Genomic DNA, 23,328 nt, shown 5'->3' on the forward strand with positions numbered 1-23,328 from the left:
AAGGTATGGAATAAAGTCAGGCATTTACAGGATATCACTGGCTTTACTCGTTACAGCCCTATTTGGGACAATGGGTACTATAAGGAGTTTCAATCTTAGCCGTGTGGTACAAATGGAAACTGCATTGTGTCACACATCTTTTACAATGGCAAACTGAACTCCTTTACAGCATGGCTGCATGTGCAGCTGCATCATGCTGTTAGGGCACAATCGGATGGAGTATTGTGGGTACACTCCCCGGCCTTATTTTTCACTCTATGAAAGAAGTCTCTGACTACAAGGGATTTATATCCTAGTGTTATGCCATGCTTGTGTCCGCGTACTTGAAAGGACCAAAATGGTGCCTAAATGGGAGAGTGAGAAGGAGCAGTGGTAGAAAACTCTGCAGGCGGTTCGGCTGTGCTCTCTCAATGTCTGTCCCCATTGTATATTGTCTAACGGGTGCACCTTACTCCTGCAAGTATGCAAGATTGTGTAGCATGGGACTAAGGGAAAACTGAGTGTACTAGGTGCTCTAGGGACCAGGGAGACCTTATCCACCCGCTGTGGTGTTGCCCCAAGCTACATCTCTACTGGTCGGGAGTTGTTGCCACTATTAATAGGGTATTTCAGGTTAATATCCCGATGGACCCTAAGCCCTGTGTATTGGAAATTCTAGATGACTTTCCAATTGAAGACAACCCTAAACAAACCATAGCCAGGGCACTTTTTCAGGCACGCAAGCTTATTCTCAGGCATTGGATGGGGACAGAGCCTCTTATCCTATGCGAATGGACTACTCAAATGGGGGACACCCTGTGGCTGGAGAGGTACATTTTCCTGCACCGAGGTTGCCTGGGAAAGTTCAATGCTCTATGGTCTCCATGGTTAGATATTCCTGGACTTTCCCCAGTGGATTTGGTTCTGAACAGAACTGCTTCTTTAACACAGAGGTTGACTCTGCTCATACTGTATAACTGTTGGGTTTTGGGCTGTTATACTACCCCTATCTAAAGTTGTTGGGTGTAAGTTTAAGGGGGGGAGGGCAAAACAGGGCAAGAAAAGCAATAAATGTACGAAAACGTTTGTTCGTAAAGGTGGATTGTGATTGACATGTCTGATTGTATATGACAATGTTTTATCCGGAACCTACAATGTTTGATGGTATGTCTTTGTCTCAATAAACTCTTTTGAGAAAATAAATCATGAGATAACCATTACCATTTAGAACCAAATGAAAGTCCAATTTGTCCTGAAAAAAAAAACAAGGCATAATCCACCTGGATGCACAAAGCAGTTGTGATGACATATACGGTTTTACTAACACATTAGTTGCAAAATTGTGCATAGGCATTAACCATTTGCCGCCCTCCCACCGTCAAATGACGGCTGGGCCGTACGGCACTCATATGATGGCTTCTCAGAACAGCCGCTCTCACCCGCCTGCGGGGGCAGGCAGCACGGCGATCGCAGCCGTGCCGTGTTGCTAAAACACGACCCGACCCCGATCTCTGTAAAGAGCCGCGGTGGTTAAGAAATTTTTTCTTCTTAAGCGCGAAGGAGTTAATTTATCTCAGGCACTAGTTCAAACATTTGTGTGTCCAGTCCCCAACTTAACAACCAAAAAGAAAAAAAAAAAACTCTAAACAGGAGCTTTCTTGCTTTCCAAAGAAGAGATGGGGCTGTTTGATAACAGAAAGTTGATGGTATTCTGAGGCTGTTTGTCATTCTAAGATTGAGTGTTTTAGAATAGAAATTATTTATAGATGTATAAAAAGGTTGTCAGCATTGCAAACTCCATTTTTCATCTGATACTATGTTGTCATGCTCTGCCAATTTAGCTCTGCTTATTTAAATTTCAATCTCAGGCAGCAGAAAAATGGATTTATTTCCCTCTGATTACAGCCCATTACAGTTATAAGTCAAGAGAAGATTAGAATGCATTCAGATGCAGAGCCAATCTTTTCGTCTTGTGTCTATATGACAAGAGTATAAAGAGGAAAAAATAAAATAAAAAATAAAAGGAGAGAAATTATACAAGGGTTTTTGCTTCAGTGAATAATATAAAGAGCATAATCTGATTTACTACTGGCAGTGTACGTTTATACAAGGCCGTCATTTGCAGCTAAAGTCCTTTGCCAACAAAAGGTGCATATTGCTAGAGTTCATTGTTGTACAAGTAGCCATTATGCTATTATTTACTCAAAATATTATGTTTTTTTTTTTTATATACCAAGGAAGCATGACCCAATTGAGATTGATACAAGTTATATTTCAAAGTACAGTGCTATGAATAGTGATATTTCGGGACCTCTACCAGCCAGTCAGTAAGCAGCTTTCAACAAGCTAGGGTGGGCAAATTTATTTCTTGCTTGTTGCCATGGATTACTATTTATATCAAACTCATGATGCAATTTCAGTGTTTACCTTAAAGTGACTGTCACAGTTTTGTATAACATGATTTTATGATGTTTTCTGAAATGTTTGTTGTCATACATATTATAAAAATAAATTGATTAACTACTAGAGCTAGGGTTTCCAAACATAGGGCCAGTTTACTGTCCTTCAGACTTTAGAGGTGCCAGACTGTGGCCACTGGGAGTAAAAATTGTTCTGGCATCAGTGGGAGTAAACAATGCATCTTTGGTATTAGCAGTAGGAATAGTGTCCCATCGTTGGTGTCAGTGGAAAGACTAATGCCCATCATGGTGTCAGTGGGAAAAATAGCAACCCCATCATTGGTGTCAGTTTGAAGAATAGTAACCTATCGTTGGTGTCAATGAGAGAAATAGTACCCCACTGCTGATGTCAATAGCAGGAATTATGCTTCATTGTTGGTGTCGGTGGGAGGAACACTGTCTTGTATCAGTGCCCCAAGGGCCAGATAATGGCAAGCAAAGGGCAGCATCCAGCCCCCCGGGCCGCAGTTTGGAGACCACTGCACTAGAGGGAGATCTATATTTGGCACCATTTACCCTACATGTGTAACGTGAATTTACATTTTTTTTTTTTTTTTACATATTATTTTTATTATAGTCGAGACTGAAAAATAAAAAGTTAAATTTTTTTTTCACATATATTTTCATATGCATTTTCATATATCACATATACAGTATATTCATATGCAGCCAGCACCAGGAGTTCTTAGTTCTTTTTCAACTTTCCTTATCTCCTCTGTCAAAAGAGATTTATTGGTTTATTGGGAAAGCTCCACTAGACGTTTTAATTAAGGCAAGTAGGCCTACCGGTACTCGGTTACCCCCAGAACTTATACACAATGCTATAGTGCCTGGCTACCATGCCAGGGCAGGCACGAACTGAGCAAACAGGTACTTGAGGTTGGCAGACAAGCAGAGTGGCTCAATGACAGTCCAGGTAAAAGGCAGGCTGAGTTCAGAGAATAGTCATTATCCGGTCCGAGGTCATACACAGGGAAATCCAATCTAGCAGAGCAAGGCAGACAGGGAGCTTGATCAGATATTACACACATTATCACACACTATTCACAAGCATGAGACTGAAGGTTTGGCTAGCTTAAATTGGGTATTTTCTCCACCCAGAATCTGACCACAATCAATCACCTTGCAGGTGGATACACAGACAAGGAGAATGCCACAGCCAAAACCAGGATGCTGAAAGCAGCAGCTATAACGGAGCAGGATTGCACACTCTCCTGACATTATTGTCATTCCTCATGTTGTCACTTTAGAACACTACTGCGGTAAGATAACAGAACCATTTTATTGACTATTTTGAGAGCCAACAGGCAGTGTCCACATCAGAAAGTGGCATGGCCAATGCAAGAAGTACCCTCCCACACAACAGATCATAAGAAAAAAGGATTGAGATGTAGTGACGTGTCCACAGTTTCAGGTAAGATATTGGCACTTTTTTTTTTTAATGAAAACTATACATTAGCTAGAGGTGGGTGGAGCGGGATGGGAACTTTTTTTTTTTATGATGGAAGTTAGGCATCCATTGATAAGATGTTAAGATTTACATCAAGCAAATCTCTTTTACATTTACAATGTACATAGCCAAACAAATAATTTAAAGGACCATTTTCCCTTTTCATTATGTAATAAAGAACAGTGTCTAAAGTGTCTTTTAAAGATTTGAAAAAAGATATGACACATCTTTCTGTTTTATGGTAAAGTCAGGTAATTCCTCTTCATGCAAGCAGTTTTCCTTCAAGAAAAGCATGCTCTATTACCAGCTCCTACTGAGTTATCGAAGACCTGCTATTAGGACCCAGTAGTTTGAGGTCCTTTTGTCATTCTCCTTTTCTTACCGGTGTCACTGCTGTGAATATCAGCACATTAGAACATGCCTCAGTAACAGTGAGGGATTCATCTAGCTCTGACAGGTGCATGTAGTGAGAGGCATGAAGATGAATGGGGGAATTTCCTCCCCACACCCCGAGTTCTTTACAGTGATAGCCACAAAAATATCTACTCGCATGACCATGTTGTAAATACGTGCAAATACACTGTAATCATATGTATTGTACCTGTTGAGACCTGTCCAAGTCTTCAATATGCAAATAGGTGATGTTTGGGGATTTGGGTTAGAGAATTGCCTGGATGTAAACAATGTTTCCTGGGGTTCTTCTTTAACCCTTTAATAATCATTGATAGCAGTTCTATGTCCTATTCTGGGCTTCCATTGCCTAACCTAATCATTGAACCCAGCTCCTAGCTGTTTTTCCAGTACCAGGATAGCTCTATGCAACAGTTATACTCTGTGTTTGTGAACCCTGAGCCTTTAATCCTGGGCAGACAACTGTGACAGATTTGCAAAGTTTTCAGATTGATCACTTTAAACAAAGGGACACAGATACAAAAATGAGAGCCATTGGCTCCTCAATCAAATACTGTGAGGAGGAAATAAATAGACACACAAAGCCTGGCTCAGGAGCGAGACTGCAGGTACACCACAATACGAAGTGGCTTCCTATGGGGGTTCACCAAATAGAGGGGTAGCCAAGAGTGCCAGCGTGGAAACCCGGAAGAGGTTTGGGGCAGTTGCTCAGAACAGGTGAGCATAACATGTTTATTATTCAAAAAAATATACCTTTACAACCGGTTTAGAGGAACTTTGGTCCCTTTTTAGTGGTTCCGCCCACCCTCCTCCAGCACTTCCATTATGGCGAGTGAACAGATGTACTGAAGAGCTCTGTCTGGCGGAGAATGTGCAGGAGATTTCCTATGCATGCACAGAGACAGCAAAGGTTCGAGCCTTCTATAATACCCGTCTTTGCTCATGCACAGGGATAGCCACGCATGTGCAAATGTGCAGGGGAAACCCTCACATGCAAAATGTGTTGCAGGGCTCAGTGGGACCCAAAGCCCTGTGGTGCATCTGCGCAAGTGCAGAATCCAGGATGGAGGTGGAGCGACACGTCATTTTCACCTAGGTTGCACAGTGTTAGCACAAAAAAAAAAAAGTCATCCATTTGTGAGAGAGGAAGGGGAGGAGAGGAAGCAGGGCATTATGAGACTTAGTTTAGGGTGAAGGTCCACCCCAAAGTGCTTTGATTGACTGGACAGATCATATGACAAGCAGTGCACAAGACAAGCTGTTGTCAGAAGAGTATAATTCACAGTATTGTTCCTTTACCATCAAACAGCAGTCAGAAGAAATAGGCAATTTAAAGTCATGTTTGTCTAAGAAAGAAGACTCACGCCAAAAATATATTTTACAAATCTGTCTGTTTATGGATAGCCATAAATATTGTTTGGTATTATAAGGGTTAAAGAGTGTGTCATGGCAGAAAAAACACATGCAGTACAATGCTGCAACACATGTACATATTCCACAAAAATAGAAACATACTTGTTGATCTGTCAAAAGGTAACTTAGCTCCTAATTTCCAGTTGTGGGCTAACAAAGAACAGGATTTTTTGATGTGAATAAAACCTTGTGAGCTGCTTTGCAAATTAAAATTGAACGTAGTTTCCCGCACTTCCCACACTTCCTTAAATTATGTGAATAAAATTTTAGAATTAAATAAGTGCAATGCTTGATACATATATAAAAATATTTAATTTAGTGGTCATGTGCATAAAATACAAACAAAAATTGCTAAAAGTGATAAATGACAATATGTTACATCAATCCATATGGTGTTATTGTGAACAACTTTTGGTAAAACAACATGCCAGTTCTCTTAAAATGAAAAAACAACAATTGATTGATTAATCTCTCCACCGACATCCACCAAGTGCTTACTCTTATATTCCTGTGATCCCTCCACCGGGTGTGCCCATACCTATAAATTAGTGCCTTTGTAAATTGGTAATTCTCCTTCCTTATCGATATTACTTCCAAACCCCAGTCAGAGCAATACCATGTAAAGCAATCAGACCTTGCAATAGTGCTTTATCCTTTTTTTTTTATTATTTATTGAACCATACAATATATATGCGCTCACATTTAAAAAAGTAAGAGTAAGAACAAGGCACAGGGCAGCTTTGAATTTCTGAGAAGAGTGGGGTATTGTTTTTTTCACTAATCATACAGATCTAAAAAAATAACTTTCAATTGTATATTTATTAGTGAAAAGTTCTTTGTTAGGGTTTACAAACACTTTAAGTTACAGTCAAGTTAGGATACACTTTTTGTTGTTTGTTTTGATGGTTTCCACTAATTTTTGTAGAAAAACAAAAAACACATAATAAATGCAGTATTTATCGGCATATAACACGCACCCCAATTTAAGAGGGAAGTTTCAGGGAAAAAAAAACAACTTTTTTTTTTTTTTTTTTTTTTAAATAAACCACTTTGAAGCAAAATAATGGTCAGTGAGCATCAATGCAGTCTTATCAGTGCCCATCTGCAGCTTCAGTGCAGCCTGATCTGTGCCCATCTGCAGCTTCAGTGCAGCCTGATCAGTGCCCATCTGCAGCTTCAGTGCAGCCTGATCAGTGCCCATCTGCAGCTTTTCTCCTCACTGCAGTCTAATCAGTACCCATCTGCAGCCTTGCTCCTCACTGCAGCCTGATCAGTGCCCATCTGCAGCTTCAGTGCAGCCTAATCAGTGCCCATCTGCAGCTTTGCTACTCACTGCAGTCTAAGCAGTGCCCATCTGCAGCCTTGCTCCTCACTGCAGCCTGATCAGTGCCCATCTGCAGCCTGATTAGTGCCCATCTGCAGCATTGCTCCTCACTGCAGCCTGATCAGTGCCCATCTGCAGCATTGCTCCTCACTGCAGCCTGATCAGTGCCCATCTGCAGCTTCAGTGCAGCCTAATCAGTGCCCATCTGCAGCCTTGCTCCTCACTGCAGCCTGATCAGTGCCCATCTGCAGCATTGCTCCTCACTGCAGCCTGATTAATGCCCATCTGCAGCATTGCTCCTCACTGCAGCCTGATCAGTGCCCATCTGCTGCATTGTTCCTCACTGCAGCCTGATCAGTGTCTATCTGCAGCCTTGCCGATATAGAGCCTGATCTCCTGTGTACGCGGCTCGGCATTGCGCTCAGACCCGCCCCTTGGCCCGGATCCTATGATGGACATAACGCCGGTCTAATGCTGGGACGTCAATGCTAGGAGCCCTCCAGGGGGGGGAGACTGAGCGTCACTGCGAGCAGAGATGAGTACACAGGAGATCCCGCTCTGTCTATTTCGGTGGTGCTCATCCCCTCGGTGGCAGCCTATATCGGCGTATAACACGCACACACAATTTTCCATCTATTTTAAGGGGGAAAAAGTGCGTGTTATACGCCAATAAATACCGTACCTTAGGTGGACCACTTTTCATGATTAAATTATTTTAGGATGTTTCTAAGGTTCTGGAACTCCAGGATCTCTCAAAATACTGTCACTGTGCTTTATTACAATCTATGGCGAAAATCCACTAAAACCACATGAGGGATTTAGCAAGATTTTTGCATTTGTCTGTGAAAAAATTCTAACAAGCACAGGTGTGAATGAAAACCTCAACTTCATTGTTGTTAAATTCTACAAGGCTCTTCATCAATATAATCTAATTAAGAGTCCCATCCCATCATACCAAGGAGACTTCGTGGATTTCTGTTAGACAAAATTTGGTAAAATACATCTGAAAAAAATTTAAAAAAAGCAAAAAAAAGAGGAAAAAAAAGGAACATATTTCAAACCCTACAAATCAGATCACAGCAGCAAATGGGCAAACATCCAGCAAAGCAGATAATAAATTATCCACTTATATCTGTGGCTAATGTATTATTTAGAACTACAATAACATGTAACTTCGCAATAAGTAGCTAGAAAACTGAAATTAAGAGTTGTTGGGATATATTACTTTATTTTAATTATTTGGCACTGACAAGAGTGCTTGTAATAGAGAATGTATGTGTGAAAATTTTGGTTTTGTTTAACCGCTTGCTGACTAAGGCCCCTTTCACACTGGGGCGGGGGTGGCATCAGCTGTAAAGCGCCGCTATTGTTTGCGGCGCTTTACCGTCAGTATTCAGCCACTAGCAGGTGAGAAAGGGTTAAAAACCACCGCAAAGTGCCTCTGCAGAGGCGCTTTGCCGGCGGTATAGCTGTCCCATTGATTTCAATGGGCAGGAGCAGGGAAGGAGCGGTGAATACACCGCTCCTTCCCCGCTCCTTCCCCGCTCCAAAGATGCTGCTAGCAGGACTTTTTTTCCTGTCCTGCCAGTGCACCGCCCAAGTGTGAAAGCCCTCGGGGCTTTCACACTGGAGACAAAGCAGTGGCACTTTTGGGTCGGTTTGCAGGCGCTATTATTAGCGCAATAGCGCCTGGAAACCGCCCCAGTGTGAAAGGGCCCTTACATATACAGCGGCAAGGCAGCTCTTCTGCACCAGATCACCTACTAGGTAGGGGGCGCGCGCTGCCTGCGACCCGGCTGTGCTGTGATTGTACACACCAGATGTCGATCAGCGGTAAGGCACACAGGACAGAGCCCTGCCTATGTAAATAAGGCAGAGCCCTGTCATGTCAGTGGGGAAGTAATGGATTTTCTTTCCCCGCAAAGCAGGGAATAAAATCCATTACTGCCCTTAGTGAAAGCACAACACACAGTACACCAAAACACTGGCTAGGCACACATTTAACCCTTTGATCACCCTAGATTTTTAACCCCTTCCCAGCATGTGTCATTAGTACAGTAACAGTGCATATTTTTAGCACTGATCACTGTATTAGTGTCACTGGTTCCCAAAAAGTGTCAAAATTGTCAAGTTAGTGTCCGATTGTCTACCACAATATCGCAGTCCCGCTACAAACTGCTGATCATCACCATTACTAGCAATAAATAGATAAATATCCCAGTATATATACCATCATTTGTAGATGCTATAACTTTGTGCAAGCCAATCAATATACGCTTATTGGGATTTTGTTTTTACCAAAAAACAGATTATTGGGTGGGGCTGGGGACGACCCAGCTGTGATGGTGCATGTTGGTACCAATGACAAAGCTAGAGGAAGATGGAGAGTCCTAAAAAACGATTTCAGGGACTTAAGAGATAAATTAAAGAGAAGGACATCCCAGGTAGTATTCTCAGAAATACTACCGGTACCTAGAGCTACACTAGAAAGAAGAAAGCAAGAGAATAGGGAAATCAACAAGTGGCTGAGGAGCTGGTGCAGAAAAGAGGGGTTTGGGTTCCTAGAGAACTGGGCTGACTTCTCATTCAGTTACAGGCTTTTTAGCAGGGACAAACTGCACCTAAATGGGGAGGGTGCAGCTCTGCTTGCAGAGAAGATTGCCGAAAAGTTAAAGGGGCTTTTAAACTAGGTGTTGGCGGGGGGGGAAGGTCCAGATGTAGGGCTAGCCAGCATTGCGCAAGGTTCAGCAGGTAATATTGAGGGCATTAGTGGTAAATTGCACAGAATACCAAAACCCAAAATAACTAAGTTGGCAAATCCAAATTGCAGCCTTATAACAACTAACAAGGAAATTGTATGCGACAGGACAAAATTACGAGGCTTGTACACCAATGCAAAAGTCTAGCTAATAAAATGGGATAACTGGAGCTGCTAATGTATGAGGAGGATTTTGATTTTGTGGGAATTTCAGAAACTTGGTTTGACAGCTCACGCGATTGGCTGGCAACCATTCAGGGGTATTCCCTATATCGTAGGAACAGGGAGGGTAGGAAAGGGGGAGGGGCATGCCTGTATATCAAAAATGATTTGCAAGTGAACATGAGGCATGATATTACTAATAGAGGAAGGAAGGAGGTGGAATCCTTGTGGGTGAAGCTCCAAAGGAAAGAAAATAATGGGAAATTAACAGTGGGCATATGCTACAGGCCCCCTAAAATGAGGGAGGAGGAAGAGGCTGACCTCCTATCAGAGCTAGGAATGGCGGCAAGGCAGGGCAATGTTTTTATTATGGGGGATCTTAATTATCCAGATATCGACTGGGCAGAAGGAACTGCTTTTTCGTCTAAGGCTCGCCATTACCTAAATATCTTGCAGGATAATTTCATGGGTCAGTTGGTAAACGCACAAGAGATAACACATTACTAGACCTAATGATTACAAACAACACAGACAACTTAGGAAGCAGCGATCACAAGTTTGATTCAGTATGAATCACAGAAATAAGAAGCACAAGGGTAATACAAGTACACCGAATTTCAAAAGTTCCCTAAACTGCACTCTATGCTGCACAATATTAAATGAGATAAAATCCTAGGAACACTGGAGGAAAAAATGAAAAAATTAAGAGCATACTAAATAAAGGCATTGGCCAGTGCATTCCAATGTGCAATAAGTATAAAAGAGCTAAAATTAAACCTGGGTGGCTAAACTCTAATGTAAAAATGCATATAAAAGCAAGAAGAAAAATACCTTCAAAAAATATAGGGCTGAGGGGTCTGTGTCAGCATTCCAACAATACAAGGAATGCAATAAGTATGGTAAGAGCACAATCAAGGCAGCTAAAATAGACCAAGAAAGGCACATAGCAGAGGAGGGTAAAAAAATCCCAAGAAATTTTTTAAATACAATAACATCAAGAAATTGTGGCCAGAACATATTGGCCCCATAAAGGATGATGAAGAGAATTTGGTTACTAAAGACGAGGAGAATGCAAAAGGTTTTAAATGTATTCTTCTCCTCAGTTTTCACAAAGGAAAAAGGGGGATATAGTAACCAAGACTGTAATGTTAGTAACACGTCACAGAATGTACCCTCGTGGCTAACAGAAGCCAGTATCAGAAATAGACTTGAAAAATGTAACACAAATAAGTCACCAGGACCAGATGGCTTACACCCGAGGGTCCTTAAGGAACTCAGTCAGGCGATAGCTAGACCGTTGTTCCAAATTTTTATGGACAGCATACTTACTAAAATGGTACCAGCTGATTGGAGAAAAGCCAACGTGGTACCAAAATTTAAAAAAAGGGCAGAGATATATCCCTGGAAACGACAGGTCAGTCAGCCTAACAATAATAGTCTGTAATAGAGGTCGACCGATATATCGGCGGATATTTGCCTTTTTTTAATTAATCAACATCGGCCGATTGTGCTGATAAAAAAAGGCCAATTATGACTTCAGCGCGACTTGCAAATGACTTCTGTAATAGAAGTCAATGCACGTTGCCTGAAGTCTTCCGTGGAGTGACATGTTTCTCCTCTCTGGGCAGCCTGCCAAGTCTGAGAAAAGATCCAAAGAGATACAATGTTTATTCTTATCAATGGACTGAACGCACTAATCCCTTCTGACACTTGTTGCTTACAAGTAAAAATCTTGTATTTTCTGCTAGAAAATCACTTAGAACTAGGGTTGTCCCGATACCGATACTAGTATCGGTATTGGCACCGATTCCGAGCATTTGCCCAAGTACTTGTACTCGGGCAAATGCTCCCGATGCTTCCCCCGATACCTGGAAGTCAGCAGTGATAGGCGCGTGGGGGAGTTACAAGCTTCTCCCCCAGTGGCTTCCAGCGGCTTTAGTGACATACAGCGGTGATTGGTGCTTGTAACTCCCCCACACGCGATCACCGCTGACTGTCACTGCATCCTCCTCCATGCCCCCTCCGTTCCGCTGTCCCCCTCCACTGTCCCTCTTCGTTCTGCCGTTCCGCTGTCCCCCTCTCCTTCTCTGCCCCCCTCCGTTCTGCTGTCCCTCTCCGCTGTCCCCTTCGTTGTCCCCCTTCGTTCTGCTGTCCCTCTCCGCTGTACCCCTCCGTTGCGCTGTCCTTCTCCTCCTTCCTTTGTGAATGGACAGAGTCAGCGGACTCTGTCCATTCACATAACTGAAACATTGTAATCTTCTGTGATTACAATGTCTCAGTTTATGAATGGAGAGAAACCGCTGTCTTCTCTCCATTCATCCTCAGTGCAGCTGAGGCTGCAGAGAAAGGGACTGGGGAATCTCTATCCTCGGTCTCTTTCTCTGTCTCAAGGGGGAGATATCAGAGGTCTGTTAAGACCCCTGATATCTCACCAAAGCCCCCCAACAGGGCTGATTAAAAAAAAAAAAAAAAAAAAAAAAAAAACACCACATATTGCAATAAAGAATAAAAAAAATATTATTGTAAAAAATAAAAATTGTAAATAAAAAAAAAAACACACACACATACACTGTTCACACGGTATTTGCGCAGCTGTCTTTCAAACGCAATTTTTTTGGAAAAAATTATTATGAATCAAAAAAAAAAAAACAGTAAGGTTAGCCCATTTTTTTTCATCCAAAAGTTTTGATTACCTGTTTTTGTGTATTTAATATTTAAGATATAGTTTTTTTTTTTTAATCTAAATTATACATACAAGTGAACTGATTGGAGGTTTGTTTTGTTTAATAAATGTTTAAATGTAAGAAATTTTCTGTATCACTTATTACTTAAGGCTGCTCTCACACTGGAGCGGGTACAGTAAAATGCTGCTAGTTTTAGCGGCGCTTTACCGTCATTTTAGTGGCGCTATTCGGCTGCTAGCGGGCGAGGAAGGGGTTGAATGCGCCCATGAAGCGCCGCTGCTGAATTGCTTTGCAGGCGCTTCGACAGCGGTGCCCATTCATTTCAATGGGCAGGAATGGTGGAGGAGCGGTATACACCGCTCCAAAGATGCTGATGCAGGACTTTTTTTAACATCCTGCCATCGCCTCAGTGTGAAAGCACTCTGGCTTTCACACGGAGACTGCAGGGGAGCGGTTTTGCAGGCACTTTACAGGCGCTATTTTTAGCCCAAAAGCACCTGAAAAACGCACCAGTATAAAAGGGGTCTAACTGTTCGATTTTATGAGATGAAGGGAAAAAATTAAAAAATCGGCATCATATACCGGCCATCGGCCACCGAGATTTCTAAATATCCGCAACGGCCAGAGAAAACTCCATATCGGTCGACCTCTAGTCTGTAAGCTATTGGAGGGGATAAGGGACCATATCCAGGATTTTGCTAATGAAAAGAGTATCATTAGTAGTAATCAGCATGTTTTTATGAAGGATCATTCTTGTCAGACCAATCTATTAACATTCTATAAAGAAGAGAGCTGCCATGTAGATAAAAAAAGGGCTGTGGATGTGGTGTATCTGGATTTTGCAAAGGCATTTGATACAGTCGCCCACAAACGTTTACTTTACAAGCTGAGGTCTGTTGGCATGGACCCCAGGGTATGTACCTGGATTGAAAACTGGTTACAGGGCGTGTCCAAAGGGTGGTGATAAATGGCAAGTACTCGGTACTTTCTCCACAGCGTAGATAACCCATAGAACTCAGCAATGATCATAGTAAATGGACATAGGTCAGGGACACATATACAGTGCAGGATGTGTTGGTTTCCCTCCCAAGGTCCTCCACAGATCAGATCTCCCACTAGAAGAATGCAGCAGCAGATCCTGTACTCTGACTTCCAGCTCTCACAGTGACTGCCCCTGTCTGAACGCCTCTGCCGCTGTAATAAAAGGCCTTGGCTGGGTTTTAGCCATCCGCTCCATCTTGCTTATTATCTGGTAAGCAAGTTTTTTATCAGGTGGTGGCACTGTTAAGGATTAGCTCACCTGGGTGTCATATGGCTGAACTGCACTTTAGTGTTTTGGATACACAACGTATTGCCTATCTGCATTTACAATGCACTGTGAGCTGTACACTCGGTTCACACAGGGACAACACAACTTACAGCGTGACTTAGCGGCGACTTCAGCGCTACTTTGAGTGACTTACAACGTGACTTAGAGTCGCCTCCAGGACAGGCGACTTTGCCTGTGGCCAACCAGAGCTAATCAGCTCTTGTGACATCATTCTTGTTCCTGTTCTCTTCCTGGTTCCATGTGTTCTGTGACCACAATGTTCACTTTGCGTTATTTAATGACAGCTGTCATAACAGCTGGTGTGGCAGTATTGATGGAAGAAGAAGAGGAAGAGAGGAAGCGAAGGATGAGAAGAAGACATCGCTACTGGATCCATCCTATTATTGCTAATAGAGATAATAGAGGCCAGTACTGGGCCATATATGAGAATTTGCGTGTTTTTGAGGACAAGTTTTTCAACTATACCCGGATGTCTATCGCAAGGCAAGTGCATATGCTATATGTGGATCTACACATATGAACTAGCCTATTTTTCAAATATTTTTTTTTAATAAGTATCTTTTGCTACAAAAAAATCTTTTTCATCCCCAAATTTTAGATATATATTTTGTATCATTGACCCTAGAGAAAAAAATGGCGAACGTTGCTATTTAGCTGAATTGTTTGTAATCTACCTAATGCCGACCATCCACTCTAATCAATGTTGCTGGGGTGGTTGGTTGAACTTGCATGCATCACACCGGCAGAACCCCTTCAATTAGAGGCCTCAGATTTGCATATGGTAGGCTTAAAGCAGTAATGTGTGTGTGTAGCTACAAATGGCTGATATTTCTTATTTTCAATATAGTAAATTAGCTTTTTTATTCATTTTACAGTTTCGATGAATTGCTTCGTCTTGTTTACATCCATCTGGAGCGACAGAATACATCATATAGGAAGAGTATCTCAACTACTGAAAGACTGATTATTACACTAAGGTAAACTATCTATTTTTTGATGCACATTAGTATTATACTTGCAATATTATAGTAAAGTCCAGCCTGAGCTCATTTGTCTGGGCTTCTCCAACGGGTCACAATGAGTGCAATTCTTTTGCACTCCTGCACCCCCTTTTCAGTGGAGAGTGATCAGAAGTCCACTTTGTGCAGACATCACCAAGATCAGTTGAGGCAGCGCCATCCTCACTTTCGAAGTTCTTTATCCACCAGTTGCCTGGACTGATGGCAGTGCCAGCCACTCAGCAAGCTGCTCTCCGCCCCTCCACATCTCAGCGCTCCAATGAGTATGGAGGAGCAGAGCAAGAAAGCAGCTGACCGACAGTCAGAAGCTCTCAGCTCAGGAAGGGTAGAGAACTGAGCCATCGACGATGGTTGTTGACTCAGTTCTCTGTGAAGAAGCGGCAGTCAACAGATGCAGCATCGGTGCGATGATACATCCACCTAGGTAAGTATGATTATTCAAAAAAAAACATACCGTTGAATAAATATTGCAAAATTTAGCATACAAACATCCATAAATTTTTAAATAACAAAAAAATTGTAATATTATAGTGTATATATATATATATATATATATATATATATATGAAACATCTAAAACAGAATTTTTTTTTTTTTTATTTACAATTGTTCGTAAACTGGTTCGTAGCCAGAGGTTGCAGAACTGGTGGTAGGCCTTGGGAAGGGTGTTGGTGGGAAATTGTTGGGATGCTGACTGAATGGTTGGTACCCTGTTGCGCCAATTATTGATGGAATTGGGGTTGGAGATGGATAGGGTATTGGTAGATGGGCAGGATTCATGGCACTGCCATACTCATCAGAGTATGGACGGAAGCGAGGGCGATAGTAGGGGTGGGTTCTGGGTGGTGGAGGGTTAGGGTATGTATAGTAGGGACCGGATGGTGGTGGTGGTCCAAACATGGGTGAGGTGGGAATTTATGGCTCATTGCGCATAGTGGCTTCAAGGAGGTCCATCACTGCCTTCTTGACATCATGCTTGCGCTCCTGGGGAATTTTTTGAAGCATTGACCATTAGACCAAAGCCATGATCTTCTAATTTTTGGTTCATTCATTCTACAAGGTCCGCAAATCTGTCCATATTATGACTGTGCCTTCCCCAGCTGGTCTGCTCCTACGCTGGCTTCTGAGCCGGATAGGCTGATCCGGCTGCTGTATATTTGATGAAGCCTCTCCTTGGTTGCTGCTTCAGAATCTTCCAGTAGAGAATGATCCAGCGACAGCGACCCTTCTGCTTCTTGGGATGCTGCTTCTTGAGTTGCAGCTTCTTGCGATTTCTCCTGCCCTTCATCACGCGCTTCCCAACTAGATTGTGTTCTGCATTAAACATATAATACAGTTAAGGCACCCCCTTCTTTATAGAATTGTATAGTATCACTTTACAAATATGAAAGATGTTATTCTCACTCTCTCAGAGTCATGAAAGGCCTCAGAAACTCCAGTTTGTCTGCATGTACGTAGGGTACAACCCTTTTTGTTGCAGATCCACACCTGGCATCATTAATTTTTCGGAGGTACCGCTTAAAGCAGTCGCGCAATCCCTTCCATCTATTTTGTAATATCGATACTGCAAAACATAAATAGGAACATAATGAATTATGTATTTTGTCTTTCAGATACCTGGCAACCGGTCATTCCCTAATTAGCCTACATTATGAGTTCATGGTGGGCAGGTCGACAATCAGCTACATCATCAAAGAAACCTGCCAAATCTTATGGGATGTGCTTAACACCATAGTTATGAAGAGGCCTACACCAGAGAATTGGCGGAATATTGCAAAACTATTTTGGAGTGGGTTCAATTTCCCCAATTGCATTGGAGCTATAGATGGGAAGCATGTGCGTGTTATAAAGCCTGTTGGTAGCGGAAGTATGTACTTCAATTACAAAAAATATTGCTCTTTTGTACTGCTTGCCGTGGCAAATGCAAACTACTGCTTCACCTATATAGACATAAGATCCTACGGTAGTAGCTGCGATTCACGGATTTTTGCTAATAACTTTGGTGAAAGGCTACGGGATAATCAGTTAGATATTCCTGAGAACTATCCTCTTCCTGGCACAACTGAACCCCCAATACCCTATGTGTTCATCGCAGATGAGGCTTTTGCATTGGAGGAACACCTAATGAGGCCTTACTCCAATAGGAACCTGACTACTCCTAATAAAGTCTTTAACTATCGACTAACAAGAGCAAGAAGGGTGGTTGAATGCAGTTTTGGAATTCTTGCCAATAAATGGCGTTTGTTACATACGCCTATTGCATTAAACATTGAAAATGCAATTACTGCTGTTAAAGCAGCTTGCATGCTGCACAATTATGTCCGGATACGTGACGGGTACCGTTTTGAGGATTCCCTTATGCATGACATGGAAAGTGCACACCTCATTGCTACAAGGGGATCCAGCGATGGTGCCACTGTTCAAGAGCAATTTGCTTCGTACTTCCTTTCACCGGATGGTGAATTAGAATGGCAAATGGACGCCATTTCCTAACTGCATTGATTACTTCCTTAAATATATATTTTGCTGCTGTTGCTTTTTCTGTAAAGTTTTAGAGCCTGCAGTTGATTGAGTTTCTAATTTTGTCATGCTATGTTATACTGTCGTTAATGTTTTAAATACTATTTTTTGGTTACATTTTACATAAACTGTGATAATAAAGCAATCATTATTTTGGCTGATATTGATCATTCATTATCTACATTTATTAACAATAGAAGCATACATCAGTTAAAGACTGCATCAGGGTTCTCCATAGGCCCCTTTCACACTGGGGCGGTGGGGGCATCGGCGGTAAAACGCCGCTATTTGTAGCGGCGCTTTACCATCGTTTTAGCGGCGATATTCGGCCGCTAGCGGGGCGGTGCTAAACCCCGCTAGTGGCCGAAAAAGGGTTAAACTGCGCGCAAAGCGCCGCTACAGCGGCGCTATGCCGGCGGTATAGCCGCACTGCCCAGGGCTGGACTGGGACAAAAATTTGGCCCTGGACTTCACCCAGACTGGCCCACTTTGACAAGTCTCTCCCATGCCAGCTTGCCACCCAAGCCCCCCCCACTAGCTATTAGCCGTTCTACATTATTTCTCTTATAGGCAGTATCAGTGGGGAAGCTAGACATTATTTCACCTGGGGCAAAGAATCAGTTTGGCGCCCCCCCCCAATGGAACAAGATTAGGCAGGAAAGTGAGGCCGCCCTCCTTCCACATCGTATGATGAGCTTCTAAGTGTTGACTCCTGAGCATCATGTCTGTATTCAGGCGCACTGCATAACTAGGGGGGGGGGGGGACAGAGGACTGGAGGGAGGCAGCGGTCCACTGTCACTGAAATTGGCCCACTGAGCCATCGGCCCACCGGGAAACTCCCTGTAGTCCCAAAGGCCAGTACATGCCTGGCGCTGCCCCATTGATTTCAATGGGCAGGAGTGGTGTATACACCGCTCCTTCACAGCTCCAAAGATGCTGTTTTTTTCCCTCCTGCCAGCGCACCGCTCCAGTGTGAAAGACCTCGGGATTTCACACTGGAGTCACAGCAATGGCAGTCCCAGGTCGGTTTGCAGGCGCTATTTTTAGCGCAATGGCGCCTGCAAACCGCCCCAGTGTGAAAGGGGCCTTACTCTGGTCCTCCAGTTGTTCCAGAACTACAATTCCCATCATGCCTAGTCAAGTATGTCAGTGCCTGAATTGCACAACACATGGATAACAGACATAAATTAAATAAAAGGTTAAACTTACATTTGTCACTACGTTCGGTCGTCATCAATGGGTCCCAATTCTCGATAGTCAGTCGACAGATCTCAAGCCAGGCACTGTCCCTCTTATACTGATCCTTGTAGTTCGCATCAGTCTTGTCATAGATACAGGGACGCTGCTTCACGAGTCTTATTAAGGACTCATTGTCAACTGGCTCTCTGTGATGGAGTTCCCTGTGGGCTCTGGCCGACATTGTGTATACAGGTTGTTCACTAGTATACACAGAGATAACGGCATCCAGGAAGTACTCTGTGGGAAGGACGGGGCTACCTGCAGTGGGGAGTACCTGGGTAAAATCTTTTCTTTTCCTGTTAAGTCGCTTCACTATAGACCACGATCCAACTTGTAGGCGACTTCCATTGAAATCTATGGGTAAAAGTCGCCTTGAAGTAGTACAGGAACCTTTTCTGAAGTTGGAGCGACTTCAGTAGCGTGCATTAAGACGGCTCTCATTAACTTGAATGCAATTTCTGATGTCAAGTGACTTGGGGCGACTTGAGGTCTGACAAGTCGGATCCCAAGTTGCGGTAGTGTGAACTGAGCCGTAAGGTCTTATATAGACAGGTGTGTGGCTTTCCTAATCGAGTCCAATCAGTATAATCAAACACAGCTGGACTCAAATGAAGGTGTAGAACCATCTCAAGGATGATCAGAAGAAATGGACAGCACCTGAGTTAAATATATGAGTGTCACAGCAAAGGGTCTGAATACTTAGGACCATGTGATATTTCAGTTTTTCTTTTTTAATAAATCTGCAAAAATGTCAACAATTCTGTGTTTTTCTGTCAATATGGGGTGCTGTGTGTATATTAATGAGGAAAAAAAAAAGGAACTTAAATGATTTTAGCAAATGGCTGCAATATAACAAAGAGTGGAAAATTTAAGGTAGTTTGAATACTTTCCGTCCCCACTCTACATTTTACAGCATTGCATGACTGTGAAATTGTCAGTTAAATGCAGTGCCGTATCACAAAAAATGGCCTGGTCATGAAGGGGGGTAAATCTTCCAGAGGTCAAGTGGATCTTGCTTTAAAAATTAGGCCCCTTTCACACTGAGGTGCTTCTAAATTGCCAGTAAAACATTTCAGCGCTTTTGAAGAGCTTTCCATTAATTTCAATGGAGAGGAGCGTTTTTTTCACCGCCCTGCCAGCACACTGCCCCATTGATTTTAATGGAAATAGGTTTTCGTGAGCTTTTCAGACGCTTTTTTAGTGTGAAAGCGCCTGAAAAGCGACTCAGTGTGAAAGGGGTCTTAAACTTGTTATTAATCAAGAGGGCACACCTGAGATCTAGCAAACATCATTATTTAGAGTAAAAAAGCTTTGATTCTGATCTCTCTTATGTGACCTAGAGCCTAAGTTAAGACCACACGGTCTATGACTACAGGAGCATTCTGGGTATTTTATATTAATAGAAACTGCAGAATTTGTTGTCAATCAGACAAACCCTTGCAGTGAGATAAGAAAACCAGCTAAGCACAGCCAGGAAACTGAGTCTGTACTTGTAATAAGAAAATAATCCCACACAATGTATGTAATTACAGAAACACCGTTTTTAAAACATGAATATTCACTGATATGCCTATCAAACTGAGATCTCTTCCACACATATCTAGAACATTACAAATACTATAATTCCTCATTAAGGTATACTTTTAGACAAAAACACCCACTTTGCCTTTCCCACGTGACCTAAACCCCCCCCCCCAATGCCATTTACCTAGTTGAGTAGGGTAACCGTAGTCTACCCCAACAGTCACATCCTACAGTCAAAATCTCCCTACCTGCTAGCCATGTCTGCAGGATGAGTCCTTGCAGGCTTGTATAGGGCCAGCTCTTGAACATCTCCAGTCTCAGTAGATAGCCCCATGGAAACTATGAGACGATAATTTAGCAGGTCTGGCTGTCCTACTCAAGTAAGTAAGCAGCTAGGAAGGGAGGGCATGTTGGTTCAGGTAAGGGGGGTGTGCCCAGTGTACTTTGTAAATTCGGCTACTTTTTAAAGTGGAGGTTCACACAAAAATTGAACCTCCGCTTTTCGGAACCCTCCCCCCCTCCGGTGTCACATTTGGCACCTTTCAGGGGGGAGGGGGGTGCAGATACCTGTCTAAGACAGGTATTTGCACCCACTTACGGGCATAGACTCCCACAGGAGTCTATGCCTCTTCCTGTCCCGCCGCGCTGTCTGCTGGGACACACACGGGTCCCAGAGACAGCATGGACCATTCAGATTGCGCTGCGCGACTCACGCATGCGCAGTAGGGAACCGGGAAGTGAAGCTGCAAGGCTTCATTTCCTGATTCCCATACCGAAGATGGCAGCAGCAGCATCCGAGGGGCGGCTCGGCCTCGGGTGCCGACATCGCTGGACTGTGACAGTTAAGTGTCCATATTTTAAAAGTCAGCAGCTGCAGTATTTGTAGCTGCTGACTTTGCGGGAGTCCCTCTTTATTATTGCACTAAATCTACGTAATACATTTTAATAATTTAACTAAGATTAATCATTTAGAATTAATATTTATAATTTAATAAGGGCTATGCAATACCTTTTTTTAATAATCTGTACCAATTATCTAAGTAATAATTTGAAAGATTAGGTTTTTTTAACATTATCATGATCAGCCCAAGCAGGATGGAAAAATAACCATAAAACTACCATTTCTTTTTACTGTACCCTGCAATCTAAGTGTTTGGTACACAAGAGAAACACAAGAGAAAATGGCCTTTTGTCTACTGATTGTCCATTCAAGGCTCGGGTTGGCAATGTTTCTGCACATGGACAGTCTAATGCGCATTAAATTAAAAAAAGAACTGTGGCCTTTCATTAATTATAAATTCATCTGTATTTTCAGTTTTTTCTTAGTTCTCCTGCAAAGTCCCCTAAATATCTGTTGAGTCTGCCAGTGAAGTCCACTCAATGTAACATTTTGTTATGGTGTGGCAATGATGCTGCACTGCTCCTGAATTCAGAGCAGAGTTGTCACTGTCATGTAGGCTGTTCCTGCTTGCACTACTGTGGGATAAAAAAAAAATGTTGAAGGAGGCACGGCTATAAGCATTGTCACTGCTGATTCACAATCCTGCATCTTATCAACCATCATCTGACCATACCTAGATCAGGTATTTGTGCACTCTTGGAATCACGGCCACTAATGTGGGCAGGACTATGAGTGCCAGTACCTTCTGTCCTGTATCTGCCAGTCTTGTGCTTGCAGTTGCAGAGTGCTGGCACTATTACAATATAGCATGACTCTCCACTCACAATACTACAGTGATGCCAGAAAGTGTCAGAGAGCTGGTTAAAATAAATGTTTTTGCCCAAAGTGAGGCTTTGAGATGAGTGGGCAGTGCTGTGAGGGGTAAGGCAGAGAAAGACCTACCAGTATACTGAACCTCCATCACAGTTACTACAGGTGGCGCTTAAAACTAATTTTGAGCTGAGAGGAGATTGGTTACCCAGCAGATAGAGAGAGGGGGGGCTGCTGTGACGGGCCTCCTGAAGATGGAGTCGTTTCCTTCAGGTACCCCAAAGGAAAGTATTTAGAGGCTTTTGTGACAGGAGGGGCAGGCTGTGTCATAACAAATTAGAGTACCTACAATTATAAAAAAAAGTTTTGTGTGCTTGGAGACAAGCTCTCCCCTCATTTCCTCTTACTTCACCTAGCTTGGCCATAGCTCACCAGAGGTTAGTAATATACAGTATATGCATGAAGATGATGGAGGAGGTACAGTATATCCTCAAAATTTCTCACATTCACTGTTTGAACACATTGGAACAATTCACCAGTTTTTTTCTTCCTTATTGTTTGTTCATATACATGTTTACTCCAGGATGTTGTTTTTTGTAATGTCACCAGAAATATTGCTACACTATCTTTTTACACTTCTTTATCTGTAGCTGACAATTCTGCACTATAACCCCAGAAATGCATCTTTTTTATGGATGAAAAATGTATAAGAGAGTTTGGGAAAAACAAAAACAAAATCAGAGGGGTGTCCATATATATGTGATTCAAACTCATAATACCAACCTCTCAGGATTCACATACCATGTCATACCCACCTTAGTAAACAGAGTGAGAACAGGTTTTTCCTTCTGAGTCACATAGCATCTCTTTAGCTCCCTTAGGGGAAACCTCACCTTGTACCACTGTCTCAGATGGAACATCTTCTGTAAGAATAAAAGACCAGTGCCAAGTCAGGTGCTATAGCATTCAGCAAAAATAACTTTTAAAAAGAAAAAAAGTCTTAATAAGCCAGTCAGTATCAGTGTTGTTTGAAGAAAAGAGGAGTATTTGTGAAACAACTTTTGGAGTGGATTGTGGAGGTACCACCATGTTTATAAAAATATTACAGTAACTGCTGGTGTAAAGACAGTGTGCTCAAATGATATCTATAGTAGGGCACATTCAAGACAGAATATTATAGTCCATAAATAGTACTTCTAAAAGTTTAAGTCCACATAAAAAGATTAATAAACCGTGTTACATTATTAGTACACTCAGGTGGCGCTCAATGCCTTTCTCTTCTTTGCTTTTACCATCATGTTTATAAGTAGTCACCACCTCTCTGTGGTTCCATTCTCTGGGTTG

The 23,328-nt window shown here is 42.5% G+C and overlaps 1 protein-coding gene across 4 annotated transcripts in view; it reads right to left on the reverse strand.

The window, feature by feature from the left end:
• LG01H5orf63 (linkage group 01 C5orf63 homolog) overlaps positions 1–23,328 on the reverse strand; it is a 133,648-nt gene that overhangs the window by 60,606 nt on the left and 49,714 nt on the right. For 3 of the 4 annotated variants that reach the window (XM_073624932.1, XM_073624927.1, XM_073624918.1), the window contains exon 2: positions 22,800–22,907. In XM_073624932.1, coding sequence (XP_073481033.1) covers positions 22,800–22,904 — 105 coding nt within the window. In that variant the 5' untranslated portion in view covers positions 22,905–22,907. The remainder of the gene's footprint in view (positions 1–22,799; positions 22,908–23,328) is intronic. The other variant, XM_073624938.1, reaches the window with a different exon arrangement.

The sequence above is a fragment of the Aquarana catesbeiana genome, linkage group LG01 (genome assembly GCF_042186555.1).
Source record: "Aquarana catesbeiana isolate 2022-GZ linkage group LG01, ASM4218655v1, whole genome shotgun sequence".
Classification (NCBI taxonomy): Eukaryota; Metazoa; Chordata; class Amphibia; order Anura; family Ranidae; genus Aquarana; species Aquarana catesbeiana.